General features: G+C 44.4%; 2 protein-coding genes and 1 long non-coding RNA gene across 3 annotated transcripts; 1 reads left to right on the top strand and 2 right to left on the bottom strand.

Annotated features, from left to right (window-relative positions):
• Positions 1-231: 231 nt before the first annotated feature.
• Positions 232-4838, bottom strand: slc67a2 (solute carrier family 67 member 2). The gene is made up of 6 exons (XM_077617689.1): positions 4278-4838; positions 3480-3567; positions 3336-3379; positions 2056-2185; positions 1187-1396; positions 232-1004 (listed from the first exon to the last, which is right to left on the bottom strand). Exons 1-6 carry the CDS (start codon positions 4362-4364, stop codon positions 232-234), a joined length of 1332 nt encoding a protein of 443 aa, XP_077473815.1. The 5' UTR covers positions 4365-4838.
• Positions 4839-5418: 580 nt separating this feature from the next.
• Positions 5419-13905, bottom strand: LOC144087454 (uncharacterized). The gene is made up of 3 exons (XR_013304752.1): positions 13803-13905; positions 8121-8349; positions 5419-6006 (listed from the first exon to the last, which is right to left on the bottom strand). It is a non-coding gene; the product is annotated as an uncharacterized LOC144087454 (long non-coding RNA).
• tmem182a (transmembrane protein 182a) lies at positions 5745-8406 on the top strand. The gene is made up of 5 exons (XM_077617920.1): positions 5745-5976; positions 7388-7549; positions 7679-7777; positions 7840-7977; positions 8127-8406. Exons 1-5 carry the CDS (start codon positions 5865-5867, stop codon positions 8351-8353), a joined length of 738 nt encoding a protein of 245 aa, XP_077474046.1. The 5' UTR covers positions 5745-5864; the 3' UTR covers positions 8354-8406.
• Positions 13906-14030: the final 125 nt, after the last annotated feature.

The following is a 14030-nucleotide window of genomic DNA, read 5'->3' as shown; positions in this document are numbered from 1 at the left end:
AAAGAAAATTTGAGGTCATTCTAACGAAAATTGTCAAAATTATTGGCCTACGAAATGGGGCGAAACATTTTGAAACACCCCGAATGACATTGCGAAATGTTCCGAAGACATCCTCAGATAGAGCGATTGTCTTAAAAGTAAAAAAAAAATGTGGTAAAAAATAACTTAAATATAAAAAAGGCGCTCTCGTCGCGTTGGCACACTGGGACAGAAAATCCACGTCAGTCTCCTTCAGTCCATTTTCGCGCGCCCCTTCCTGTTCCTGTTCCAATGGGGGATTCGAACTAGCAGCACGGCCACGGCCGCCAGAGCCAAGAGGATCCCCAGCGCGGGTGGGCCGCGGGGGCTGAACTCCTGGGCCACGCCCGAGATCAGCGGCGCCAGCACGCGGCCCACGGCCGTCACCGACTGGCCGGCTCCGATCAGCGTCCCGCTGGCCCGCGCCCCTCCCCGCCGCAGCTCCAGGTCGGTGACGCAGGTGCGGCCCACCGCCGTGGAGATGGCGAAGAAGGTGGAGCTGAGCAGCACCTGCCACACGCTGTGCGCCGCCGTGTACAGCGACAGGAGCAGGAAGGTCAGCAGCGTGGAGTGCAGCAGCAGGGCGGCCGTGTCGTCGGCGTACAGCCGGGTGACGGGCCCCACCAGGAAGCCGCCCAGGGCCCCCAGCGTGCTGCTGTAACTGATGAGGTAGCCCGTGGTCTTGGGCTTGAGGGAGAAGCGCTCCTCCATGGCCAGAGAGAAGTTGCTGTAGTACAGCATGATGGCCACCGCCATCAGCAGGCGGACCAGGAACAGGTCCCACGCGTCGGACGAGGCCACCATGCGGATCCTGGAGCCCACCGAGGACAGCTGGCCCCAGAGGGGGCGCCGCTTCATGGGAACCGCCGTTTCCGAGTCGCCCCTTGCCGCCGCGTGGTTCTCGCCGGAAGAAGAACCGTTGCTGGAGCGCGCCGTGCCGTCGCAGTGATGGAGGATGTCGCCCCAGGGGAGCATCCGCACCAGACCTGGAACCAGAAACGCATGCCAATTGCGTGTATTTGCAAACGTCGAACCCACGACCCCAGAAATGCGAGGCCAACGCGCTAACCACTCGGCGGCCGGGCCGCCTCGCAACAACCAAATATGATGACAGAATCTAGACGCGAGGGGGAAGCAAAATAAAAGAGTCAAAAATGAGTTGACCCACCCGCATTGAGGAGGAAGATGGCGGCGCAAGCAAAGGCGCAGGTGTAGAAGCCGCCCTCGCGTTCTGTCAGGTAGCCCCCCAGCACGGGACCCAGGATGAAGCCCACGCTAGAGGCGGCGTTGAAGTGTCCCATCACTAGTGGGCGCTCTGTTTCGGACACCAAGTCGGACAGCAGGGCTCTGCAGATGGACAGGGAGTGCTTGAACAGCCCTGAGACGGGAGGGAGACAGTCCACAGGGCGCCCACGTTAACAACACTGTTATGCTACCACGGGTGGCCAATGAATGACTAGACCAGCCATGGGCAAACTACGGCCCGCGGGCCATATACGGCCCGTTAGGCTTTTTAATCCGGCCCGTCGACATTGTCCAAATTATAGTAAAAATCAATGACCTCATTCATTTCCCTTTCCCCTGCAATGCCATCGTTTCCCCGATAGATGGCGCACTAACTCCAGATTTTGATGCACTGGCAAAAAAGGAAGAACAACAACACAGTTCCCACTGAAATGTGAGTTTCTCTACTGTGTTAAAAATAGCAACTTGCACATGTACGCACAGCAGCAGTACAGTAGCTTAATTAACATGCCACTCATCATGAAGGAAAATAGAATAATGGAATGACAAGCCAGGTTTTTTTTTTAAACCATCGTACCAAAGTACTTTACAGAACGCAAACCATCAATTAACTCCAAAAATCTCCCTTTGCAGCTAAGTGGTTTCATCAGATTTTTTTTTATGGCTTCTTTTATTTTTCGTCCTTCTTTGACACTTTAAACGGGTCAAATGACTGGTGGCGTACGTACGGACTATCATCAAACGGAGCAAAAGTGACGTTGACGCTTTGACGGAGGCTCGATCGATACTCACCCACGGGGATCCGCGAGAGCACGAACAAAGCCATGCTGGTGGACGTTCCCAGAATGGCGTAGCCCAGAGCGCTCAGCAGCAAGCAGGTCAGCAGAGACTTACGGCGGCCCACCACGTCACTCCAGCTGCCCTGAAAACCGGAAAGGACCAAACATTAAATACGTACTTTAAAAAAAAAAAAAAAGAACAAAGGGGAAAATAATATGGGAAAATGACACGTGACATCATCCTTTGCTGAATTCAAATTGACATTCTAACGATATAAAACTGAGAGTAATATGCAGTATTTATAAGCCTTTCTAAATGGTGAAATGACCTTTGACCTTCCGCTTTCCTTGTTTCAAGCCAGCGCTGTTCAAAGTTTTGATTGAACTGATGAAAATATCAAGTATATAGCGCCCTGTGATTGGCTGGCTACCAATTCAGGGTGTCCCCGGCCTCTGGCCCAAAGTCAGCTGGGATAGGCTCCAGCACCCCCCGCGATCCTAGTGAGGATAAAGCGGTTCAGAAAATGAAATGAGATGAGATCAAGTATGGTAAGCACAGGATTAAACACCATCTTTGGTCTGTTGCACTTCTCAGTTTGAACTCTAGATGGAGCTGGTCACTCAAACATTGTTGCCACTATAATGACATCAATGTGGGAAACTGGAGAGTTCATTATTTTCTTTTGAATAAGTAAACATAAAAAAAAACTAATATCAAAAACTGAGCTCTTCATTGTGTTTTGCTCGACATTTTTACTTTTACTTCTTTGTTCTGTTTGTTTTAGTGGTGATATATAGATAAATATAAGTATAGTAGTAGCTAGTAAAGACTGTATTTCCTATTAAGGCACAACACGAACAGTTGTATTCAATTTTCACCTGATCTCCACACAAACAAACACACACACACACACGCACGTGCGCGCAAACACCCATAATGCAATTAGGCCAGAGTGAGTTTGGCGTGTTCTTGCGGACAAGATTCCTTCCGCTGCTAGGAGCAACAGACGCCCTCTTATTGGCCTAATTGGTCGCATGACCTTCCAAAGTTATGCCCATGTCAGGCCTGAGAATATTGCATCAGATGGAATACTTAAAACCCATCCATCCATCGCCTCTCGTCCCGTTCTCGCGTAAAATAGTTTCTTAAAAAGTGTGTTTGAATGGTGCGAATGAACTCTTCACTATTGACGCCATCTATACTAAATTGTATGGCAACATTTAGGATGCAAATGATGACCTTGGTTAGGAGCAAATAAACTGAGAAAGGGAAGAAAAAAAGTGGGTGCTCACCACGATTGTGCTTGAGAACAGCTGCAAGACGCCATAAGTGGACCCTGCAAAAAAATAATAATAATAATGCAAGGGAATCAAATGAGTTTGTTCGAGTAGTCGTTGGATACTATAAATCCAAAAGAAAGAAACAAAAAATCTTACCGACGATACCCGCGACGGTGGGGCTTGCTCCCAGCGCTTTGACGTGATGGCTCAGCAACGGGATGATCATGCTCACCCCGAACAAATCCTTTAAAAAAGCCAAAAGATCAACAATAGCGAGTGATTAAAAGCAAGGATTAAGTCAGATGAGGCATTTTAGTGTTGAGGCGAGCAAACAACAGGTTTGTCAACTGCATCTTTCTGCACCTCTTTCACATGTTTTACTCTTATGAAATCTTACTTCCAAGTTCCATGACTTCCCATGAGAAAATGTGTTTCTAAACCAGGGTTCTCTGAGATTAAAGCAGAGCCTGATTTGTTGGAAAAACTCCTGATTGAAGCCTCATGGCGTGTCATTACGTCTTCTGACAAGAGCGCCGAACGCAATTTTCCACTTTTAGCCTCTTTTATTCTTTTTTTTATGCGGCGCATTACATTTTCAAGTACTGCACGTCCATACAACACAACGGAAGTGTTTCCTCCTGCGACACATTTGAGTGACAGGGATGTTTTGAAACATCAGACCCTCATCAAGCAGTTTTTTTGAGTTGCCACGGCAACCTCTAATGAGGAGCATCATCTGGATGCTTTAGATTGGTCAAATTCACCTCATCTAAAAAGCATTTACAGTTCGGATAAACAATAAAATAAAAGAACATGACATGTTATATGTGATCGTTGTTATTGTTTTTTTAACGACTTTGCATTAACTGATTACTTTGACAACAATGGGGTAAAAAGCGTGTTTGGAAAGAGCACATAGCATTCAGGTGTTTTAGCTATTGTGACTTTACTCACCATAAAGCCAACTACATAGACACATTGAATAATCCTCGTCCGTCCTCGGCGTTTTTGATACCAAGTGCTACGTTTGTGGTTGTTCATCGTGCCGCTGTGACCGCACGGCTACCGGCGGCCAATGCGGAAGCGCTCATCCGACTCGGGACCCAAGTTTCACGGACAAAGTCTGCCGTTGCTCCCTATAAAGGGGGGTGGCGGATAAATGATCCCCTCTGTATCGTCTTTAAAAGGAAATCCAGCTTGACGTAGTTGGAATTTACAACGTGGAAAATTGTACCGTGGCACGGAGGTGGCGAACGAGTCTTGGTAGATGTTTTGTAGCGACAAACCCCGAATAGAACGGTCCGACCACCCCGTGTTTTTACGAGCACTTGGTATCATCTAAAAACGTCAATGCGGAAGTGAGTTTCATTCATTTGTTTATGTTTTTTTAAATTAACATTACAATTTAGTGTATTGTATAAGTGTTCAAATGTGCTTTGACTAGATAGAAGATTAAGTTATTATAAAAAAAAAAAAGAACAGATATTCAAAGAGAAAAAAAAAAATTCTGAGCCAAAGATGAATGGAAAAAAGATTTGGATTTCCTTCTCTATTTAAATATGCGTATCTTATTTACACAGTAAATCTGCTTTTTTAAAAAAATCAGTCAACAAAACTAATTTATGTACTACTAGTAGGTATTTGATTATTATGGTGTGGTGAGAATGTTGCACCGCCTAGCGGACAAACTCAGCAACAACAGAAAAATACTATAGTAACGCAAAATACTACATTACTTTATACAGTGAAATTAAAGTAAGATGTTGCATTACCACGTTTAATATATTGACATTAGACTTTTTTTGTTGAGTATCACTGGATGGCACAGAGGACCAGTTTGTTGGCTTTTTTAGTACTTTTAAAATGTTGTCACGAGTGCGCAAATGAGTCAAGCGCCTACATAAAGGCTCCCTGCTAAATATGCCAAATAGACGCTAGTAGGGCAGCCAGCAGGTTAGCTCAAATTGTCACGTAACTTTCAACCTATATTGACGGATGACTTGATTCTGTCACATTAAAGTGTAATAGGCTCCGAAGCCAACGGATTACAATGTACTTGAACGCCTCATTAAATCCAAATTAAGTTTAAGCAATGTTTAATGGCCTCCTATAGTTCAAAAGCTGTAGACAACAAATGATAGAACCATCACTGAGGCCAAACTTCTGTGTCACGTGCACTGGGTTGGGGAGGCAAAATGTTCCAAATTCTCACCCTGACATTCCCCACGCGACCCTGAGTGTCCAGTTGCTGCTGCCGGTCCTATTCCCTACACAATCCCGCAACAGTTGGAGTGTTTGCCCAGCAGCTGCCTTCACTCAGACCTCAAAATAGCATAGAGGTCGTGCGTTGGGTGGAGGGTGTCTAGATAGAAGTCATGTGCACCAAACAGTCAACTGTCATACAAACTAGATGAGCTTGACGCGTTGGCGTGGGTGAGCCCCGACGTCTCGACATCGTCACGTGTCCAGTTCGGCGCTCGACGGAGGGCGCTTCCACGAGTGGCAGCGAGACCTCATTCCCACCCCTCCCCGTAGTCTGGCATGAAGCTCAACGTGGCATTGTTCTTTGCCGGCCTTTTCGGGGCACTGGCGGTGGTCTTCGTCCTCCTCTCGTTCGGAACGGATTACTGGCTGCTGGCCTCGGAAAGCTGTCGTCCGCCGCCTCCTGGTCGTGACAGCGCTTCTGTGGAGGTAGGGTGTGGGGTTTATTCTGGGATGTTACTATATGTTCATTAAGAAGCTATATATTAATTTGTGCTTTATGTTGGGACCAAGTAAGCACGAGGACACTTTCCCCCACAGCTGCTTTCGAGGCCAGTTCATTGTTTTCAGGACTATTGACTGAACAGGACACCTTGTTCCTGTTGATCTGAGTTGGCAATGAAGATCTACAAGGGACTCTTAAATTGCTTTGACTTGGATTCCGGCAGATGGCGAGAATCGCATTATTGTTTAAAAATATGGTCGCTCTGTTTACCTTATAAAGAAATTATATGCTTATTCGTGCAAATTCTTACGCTGTTGTTTTGGTTTCCGATCCGCTCGGGTCGCATTGTATGCTGACTTGTGCAAAATCTTACGCAGGTGTTTTTGGTTTCGATCTAATATGAGATTGTTGTGGCAGTTGTTTTTTGACCTTAATGGGGTTATTCGGTTAGCTTATGCAATTGTTTGAATCAGATTACATTAAATGCTTTGAGTATGGCGCGACTAAATGGACAGAGGAGGATGCCGTTTCTTCAGAATCCTCTTGGACGAAGGCGAATTGGGAGTGATTTTCCTATTTTCCTTGCACGTTGTAGCCAGAGTATGTTAAAGATGTCTCCCTGTTTGATTAAAGTGTATTAATAATAAATCTATCATAGGGGATCAAACTGGATATTTTGGGTCAAAATGGACGTACGATTAGAGTCGTTGGCAGGGAAAGCCGTCGTCATGGATTGATGGGCCGTATTTGATGGTAAAACGGACTGAAGACATTTTTAGATGAGTGAAATTGTTCTAAAAATAATCATTTGAGTGTGTTGTTGCGACTTTGGGTTTGTCCCATCGCAACAGGATGCCATTCCTGATGACACATATCCATGTTTGTGAATTTTGGGCGTCAAAACAGGGCATAGGAAGAAGAAGGGAATGAATTTGGAACACAAATGGTGTAGTAACACGTGGAGATGGATACTGTCAAACTACTCAAAAGAATACAGTGTCTTTAGGAAAAAATAGATATTTGTCACGCACTTTGTAGGGGCTTCTGTGTCCCATCTCAAGTGGGTTCTCCAAGTCTGATAGCTCCAATCAGGAGATGAAGTGAAGTGGGGCTTCTTCGTGTAATCGCTCTCGTAGTTGGTTAAGTGCCGGTGCGGCTATTCAAAGCATTCGGGTTGATAGAAAAACAAATAGCAGGGGTCCCAGTAGTGGATTGAGGTGGGATTAAATATCACCCAGGAGGACACAACTCGCTTTGGATTGTGCCCGGTGGGAAGCCCTGATGGCCACTAGAGGTAGAACGGGGAAAAAAGGTTGCCAAGGCCACCACCAATGGCCCCCAATTTGATGACACTAAGTAAGCATCCCTAATAATTCCTTTTTTCCCCTTCAGGATGGGGAAATGCCAGTACGGAATAGCACCGGTGCTGTGACTTTGTACCATGAGGGCTTCTTCTGGAGATGTTCCTTTGGAGGCAACGGGCAAGAGGAAGAAGACCTGCTATGGACGCTTTGGTTCAGTAAGTCAAGATTTCAAATATGGGCTCCATTTTCAAGGCTGGTGTATTCAAATATGTGACATAGTATGTCAGCCAACAAAGTTCTTCTTGGGTTCTCCATCGTGGCCTTTTCCATTTCCCTCCTTACAGCCAATCAACCTCACTCCAAAGTGTGCATGCACTCCTACTTGTTCCCCTTCCCGGTGTCGCACCAGACCCACAACGCCACGGCCTACCAATCGGCCATCGGTAAGTGTCCACAACTTGGCTTTTTGTGGCCTTCCCATGTGACCGCTGCGGTCCGGTCTCAGTCTACAGAGGCTTCTGGAGCATCTTCATGCTCATCGGCGTGGCGGCCGTGGTGCTGGCGGGTTTCTTGGTCATCTGCGCTGCTCCCTTCGCCAGCCACTGCTTGTACAAAACGGGAGGTGGCTTCTTCTTGGCTTCAGGTGAGATTTGCTTGCTCGTGTCCTTCCCTCATTTCAGTGTTTTTCTAAATGTAATGATGGTCAAGGTAGAAAAATCCCCCACTCTTTAGCCACGCCCACTGTAAGGTCAAGTGAAAGAAAGTGACCCAAACAATCCTCCTCACCTTTAGGTGTCTTCCTCCTGTTTGTGGTGGTGATGTACGTGCTGTGGCTGGAGGTGCTGGACGTGGTGGACGTTTACGTGGATTACCAACGTTGGAGGGCGTGTCCCGACTTCCAGCTGACCCTCAACTACGGCCTTTCCTTCATGTTCGCCCCCGTTGGGATATTCTTCTCTCTGCTGGCCGGTCTTCTCTTCCTCCTCATTGGCCGAACCGTCAAAGTCTATAATCGCTAAAGGGGAGCAATAGAGATTGGGATTAGGTCCAGAATAAAACAGAGTACTGTACCAAAAAAAATGTAATGACTGGAAAGTCTCCAACAACAAGTGCTACTTCCTTCGAAGATTACGGCTTTGTAAACCACCATATTATCACACCAACAATTTTCTTATTTCTAGCGCTTTAGATTATTTTTTTCCAACAGTAAACCAATGAATATTTAAAATTCAATCGTCTTCTAATGTTAGAATGAATTTACAGCCAATTAAAATCTTTTTAAAGGCAGAATGTCGATTTTATTTAACAGAGGTCTATCAAGTTCCAAGCCCCGTTGTTAACCATTTGCATGATAACTGGTGGATAATCACTAAATATTCTTACAATGTTTGTTTTGTTTTAACGTTTTATATATATATGGAATCCTCCTCCTCTTCCTCCTCCTCCTCCTCCTCCTCCTTGTGTGAATTGTTCTTCCTTTGTTTTTCCTTTATCTTTGCATGTGTTGGCACCATTTAATTTTTTTAAAATAACGCTTCACGAATCCGTTATAACATCATTAGTACCTTTTTTTTCAAATGTTCTAAAAGCAGCTTCCTTTAATCGGTTTACTGCATTGTAAAGCAAAAAACGTTGTAATTGAACAGCAAATAATGATAAAATACAACATTGTCTAGACGTCGTGTGGATGATATGACGTGTTAAATATACAATATATTCAGTGTAAAAACAAAATAAATATGTCTACGAATGAGGGCTTTCTGTGGTTTATGTTGGGCGCTCCAAAAATGTTCTTCTCGGGGGGCCTGGCATGGACGAGGGGGGCACCCACCGGTCCGAAAAGTCAGTGGGAGAGGGTGAAAGTCTCCGAGTGGCCACAAGAGGGCAATGTAGCACCGGGTGAGCGTCCCCCACGTCCTCCATCCCGAAAAGGGAAGAGAGAGGGATGCCCCCCGATTTGCTTCTTCAGCCTCCATGTGGAGCGCATGTGGTGTTATGCATCTCATCACAAGTTGAGAAGAAGATGAGAAAATTCACACCTCCCGGCTGACAGACGGATGCTAATTTCACTCATGAATGGAGCATTTGATCGGGAATGAATGGACGCCGCCATCCAATCTCGTGCGTCTCAATCGACTGTGCGCTTCTTTTCCAGGTTGGAGTCATTTTAGACGTACGTCTCGCTATCGCCGGCAAAAATGGGGATTCACACCTCCGAGATTCACAGAGGATTTATAGTCCGAGGGTGTCCACACCACTTCCTGAAAAGGACACAATAGTGGAAGCATGAATGTTGTACGTACGTGTATATATAATCTTCATTAGGCCAGCTCAGACCAATGCGGTCATTTCTGGGCCAATCAAGTCGTCAATTACGGAGAAGACTTGAGATACGATGGAGCAGAATTGCGAGTCTTTGGAGATACGAGGCTGTCGAGGGTCTTTTTTTCCCAGAAAATATTGAAGCATTGTTCAAAAATGAGGCTTCAAACTGCTCATTGCTGGTTGGAGGTCAACCGTGTTAAACAAAGGAATTCAAATTTAAAGCAATCACACAAGACTACATTTTTTAAACGCTGTAAAACAATGCAAAGCGCCAGAAGACAAAGACAAAAGAAAATACGTAAACAGATGTAAATAGAGAGTATTTATCCTTTGCAAAAAACAAATAAAAAGCAAACAAAAAAATCTTGATATGAAAATGAAGTTAAGCTAAAATGAGTTAATTTGGGAGGGGCTTGGAACAATTAAATGGAATTTCTATTCATTATTCAGAGAAAATGACAAGTCCATTTTGAGCGTGATAATTCAACAAATTTGTATATCAAGTATGTGATATCATTGCTGAAAATGTTCAATTCTAACAATTAAACACGTGATTTAAGGATTGTTCAACACGGAACCTTTGATAAAAATAGAGTTAAATACGCACATGACCTGAATGATGGGTAGTAAAAGGGAAAAACATTTTTTTTTTATTTAAAATTTTGAGCCAATGGAGCAGTGGGTCACGGCAAGATAGACCGCCAAGGTTGCCAGATGCTAATATAATGTAAGATATAATCACATGATTAGTTCAGGCTCTACCTGCCAAAAAAAATAAATACATTAATAAAATCAAGTCTCCCAGGAATGATATTCCTTATCTGCTTCACTTCCTGGTTTGAATGAAATCCTAATAAGATTTTTTTTTTTTAAATCTGCTGTCCTACGATGTGCTACATCCACAGCTTTTAATGTGGCGGGCGTCGTGCCTCCCACTCCGCCGTGTCATCAGAGCGGGAGTTCCAGCTGAATTGAACACTGTTCTGCATGATTGCCCGTGATAATTGTGTGTTGATAGGCAGCGCCGGAGATGGAGTGTCATTTCCACCGAGAGATTCCTAAACAAATACCTGACGCCGGCCGGGACGGGCCGAGGCGGACGAAAGAGGCGACGGGGTGAATGAGGATGAGGCCAGACGCCTTATGACGAGAGGAAAAAAATACAAAAATAAAATAACCAGCCCAGGAAAATGGGAAACGTTGGTGTGATGTAAATCTGCCCTTGAAATTTCCCGTATTGACCCGAATATAAGACCACCCCTTTTTTCTCGAGACTCCAGTTTGACTTTTTGAACACCAAATTCATTTTTTTACGCAAAAAATAATGACAGTACATCTGAAATGAATGATGACAACAATATGTTTGACATGTCGGCATGGTTTTTCGTCAACTAGCGCCCTGCGATGGCTGCCCATCAATTCTAGGTAGACTTCTGCTACTCGCCCTTGTTGGCTGAGAGGGGCTCCAGCACCCCCGCGAGCTTAGTGAGGATAACCGGCTGAGAAAATGAATCAAAGAAATCATTGGCATTTGTCCACAAGCCAGTTGACTTTTTTTTTTCCAGAAGGAAGCAACGTTGACGAGGATTAGCGCGCGCTAGCTAGCGGTTATCGTGGCTCATCTGCCCTAATGGCGCGCGGCACGCGGGTCAGGCTCCATTTAAATATGGCGGTGCGCCCCGATGTATATTTGCATTGCATGAACGGGATGGCAAGTCGTATTACACGCCGCCGTCCACTTTGGAGGGAGTTTTACATAATTCCCCATTGGGTACTGAAATCATGAATAGACAATGGACTGTATAATTGTGGGGATTTACAATTCAGAGGACTCCATCGCACTGTCATCAGCATGCATAATTGAGAGGGGCGCGTAGGGCGCCACCCCTCACCCCCCAAAATCAAACGCAGGTCACCCAACAAACGAACGGGAATCGACACTTTCATTAGCGCAAACCCACTGTAATAGGCAAACGTGAAGATGGCGGGCCAGGAGTGGTCCCCTAGGGGCCTGGATCTGGGTTGTTCTGCTTGACGGCCATTTTGAAGCGCATCTGGGATTAAATGCTTTCTTTTTTCGACAAACCAAATGTTTGCGACAAGCGTACTTGGCTCAATTTCCATTCATTTGACGCCGCCTGCCGTCAAAACGACCCTTCAATAGCGGCCCGTAAATTACAAAATCTCATTCTACTTGTATAATGACAATAAAAGCGTTCAATTCAATAATAGCGAACCTTAAAATGCCGACAAAGCCAACAGCAAGTCACCTAGAAATGCCCCCAAATCAGCAGGAAGCCATCTAGAAGCATCAAAAACCAATAGAAAATGATCCAAAATGAATGAACCCTCCCAAAGCTTTTAAAAAATGGACAAAGGAGGAAATACAGTTAAAAAAATAACCTTTCCCAGTTAAGAAAACGACTTGAGCCCAATAATAAAACACTCATTTCCAGACTCCAAAAAGAAGAGACCTTTCCACATTTGCAGACGCGCGACGTGTTAAAAGTTCCATTTTGATCTGACGAGAACTCCACCTGCAAGCCCACTTGGACCCCCCCTATTTGGACCCCCCCACTTGGACCCTCACATCCTCTGGCCTCACTTGTTCTCACTTTGCGCATACAAATGACATTCCAAAGTGCGCACGGATGGCTCTCGTTCCGCGTCCGTCCGGCCGGCCGGCACTCTCTCGGGTTTCAAAGGCATGCTAATGTCTTTCTCTTTTAGCGTAGCGCTCCATTTGGACTCTTGCATATTCATTCAACTTTGACGATTCAGCCGCTCAACAACACTTGGGCTCTCTTTTTCGTAAAAGAGTCGACGTACGGAGGTTAGAAGCGCCGTTCGCGCATTTGTCACTTTGTCCAAACATTTTAGTGGGGATCAAGAAGCGCGGGTGGCCTTTATTTGGATTCCAAAGCCGACCCGGGGCCGTTGATTAATGCGGCCGTCCAAACAGCTGATGGATTCCGTCATAAATATTCAAATTTTACCTCTTGCATATCATTGTAATGCCTCCTTCAACTATACAGTCCAAACAGTAATTACACTTGAAAAAAGGGGATGTTATTATATTTCATTGATTATTTTCAGGCCTATTTTATGTTTAGATTTGCTTTGACATTCATTATTAAACATGATATACATGTGCCAATTCATAAAAAATAATTTCACTATATTGTCATTAATGTTTTACTTTTAAAAAAATCGCAATTTTAACATGGTTTTAAAATAAACAAAATCAAATGCCAAATACATAAATTGAGTACACAAAATTGAATAATAGCCTCACATGAATTCCGTTTTGCTAAATATTTAACTGGCAAAATCCAAAAGTCTTCAAATGTGATTTGCATTCTCAATAATCTAATAGCAATATTTTTAGTATGCTGAGCTCTTAATGAATAAATATATTTTTAGTGCTAACCAATAGAAAAGTGGATTTAAAATAAATGATCTTTAAGGTCAAACGAGGTCATTAAATATACAGTACTTTAAGTCTGTAAATAAAATGTTATTTGAAGAATTTGATATCAGACCACACCAAAAATACCTGAAATTATACTTTTGTAAATTTGCAAGGGGACTAAAAAAAGTTCTATTGAAGCAAATCCAATCCTTAGAAGAGAAAAGTAAAAGTTTAAACATGAGCCCTAAAGCCCTTTTTAAATAATAGCTAAGAAAAAAAACTAGAGCAAAGACCCCCCCTCCTCAAAAAATAAGGTAAACTAAGACATTAGCTCAAGTCTTCCAGTATGCGGCACGCAAATGCCCCCGGACTCTTCTGATGTTTATTAATGTCATTTGAAAAAAGGGTCATATCCGTTGGCCTCACGCGTGTCGCGGCGTATAACCGTGCGTGGGTATACAAATAAAATCAAACGTCTTAGCATATTTAATGGAGAGAAATTATGTACAACTGTAATGTAACTATTCAAATGACTCCCACTCCCTTTGTCTGCTTCTTCTTCATGTGTATTCATAAGAGACGGCGGGCGGACTCACTCACTTCATTAGAGCAACATTTATGAAAATGCCGGATTAGCCATTTAAATGATTGCAAAGCAAATACGGGCACCAATTATTAACAATTCAACAACGCCGCCGCTGACATTTCACTCGCGCGCGCCTCAAACTTACTTGGTGGACGCGAGCGGCCGTGACAGGGCAGGACGGCAGGACGGCGGGACGGAAGACTCTCCCGCGGCTTGCTCCGGGGTGCCCGCAAATATACAAAACCTGGGTAAAAAAAATACGGTTGTAAACAAAAAAAACGACTTTGCGATAATATCATGGCAAATCTCTTTAAAAATGGCGTTGATATTTGCTAGAAAAAGAGTTTTTCTAGCCATTAACTGACACAAACCT

This window comes from Stigmatopora argus, chromosome 13 (assembly GCF_051989625.1).
Source record: "Stigmatopora argus isolate UIUO_Sarg chromosome 13, RoL_Sarg_1.0, whole genome shotgun sequence".
NCBI lineage: Eukaryota > Metazoa > Chordata > Actinopteri > Syngnathiformes > Syngnathidae > Stigmatopora > Stigmatopora argus.
Note: the sequence above shows the minus strand (reverse complement) of the source record. Positions and strands in the feature narration are given on the sequence as shown.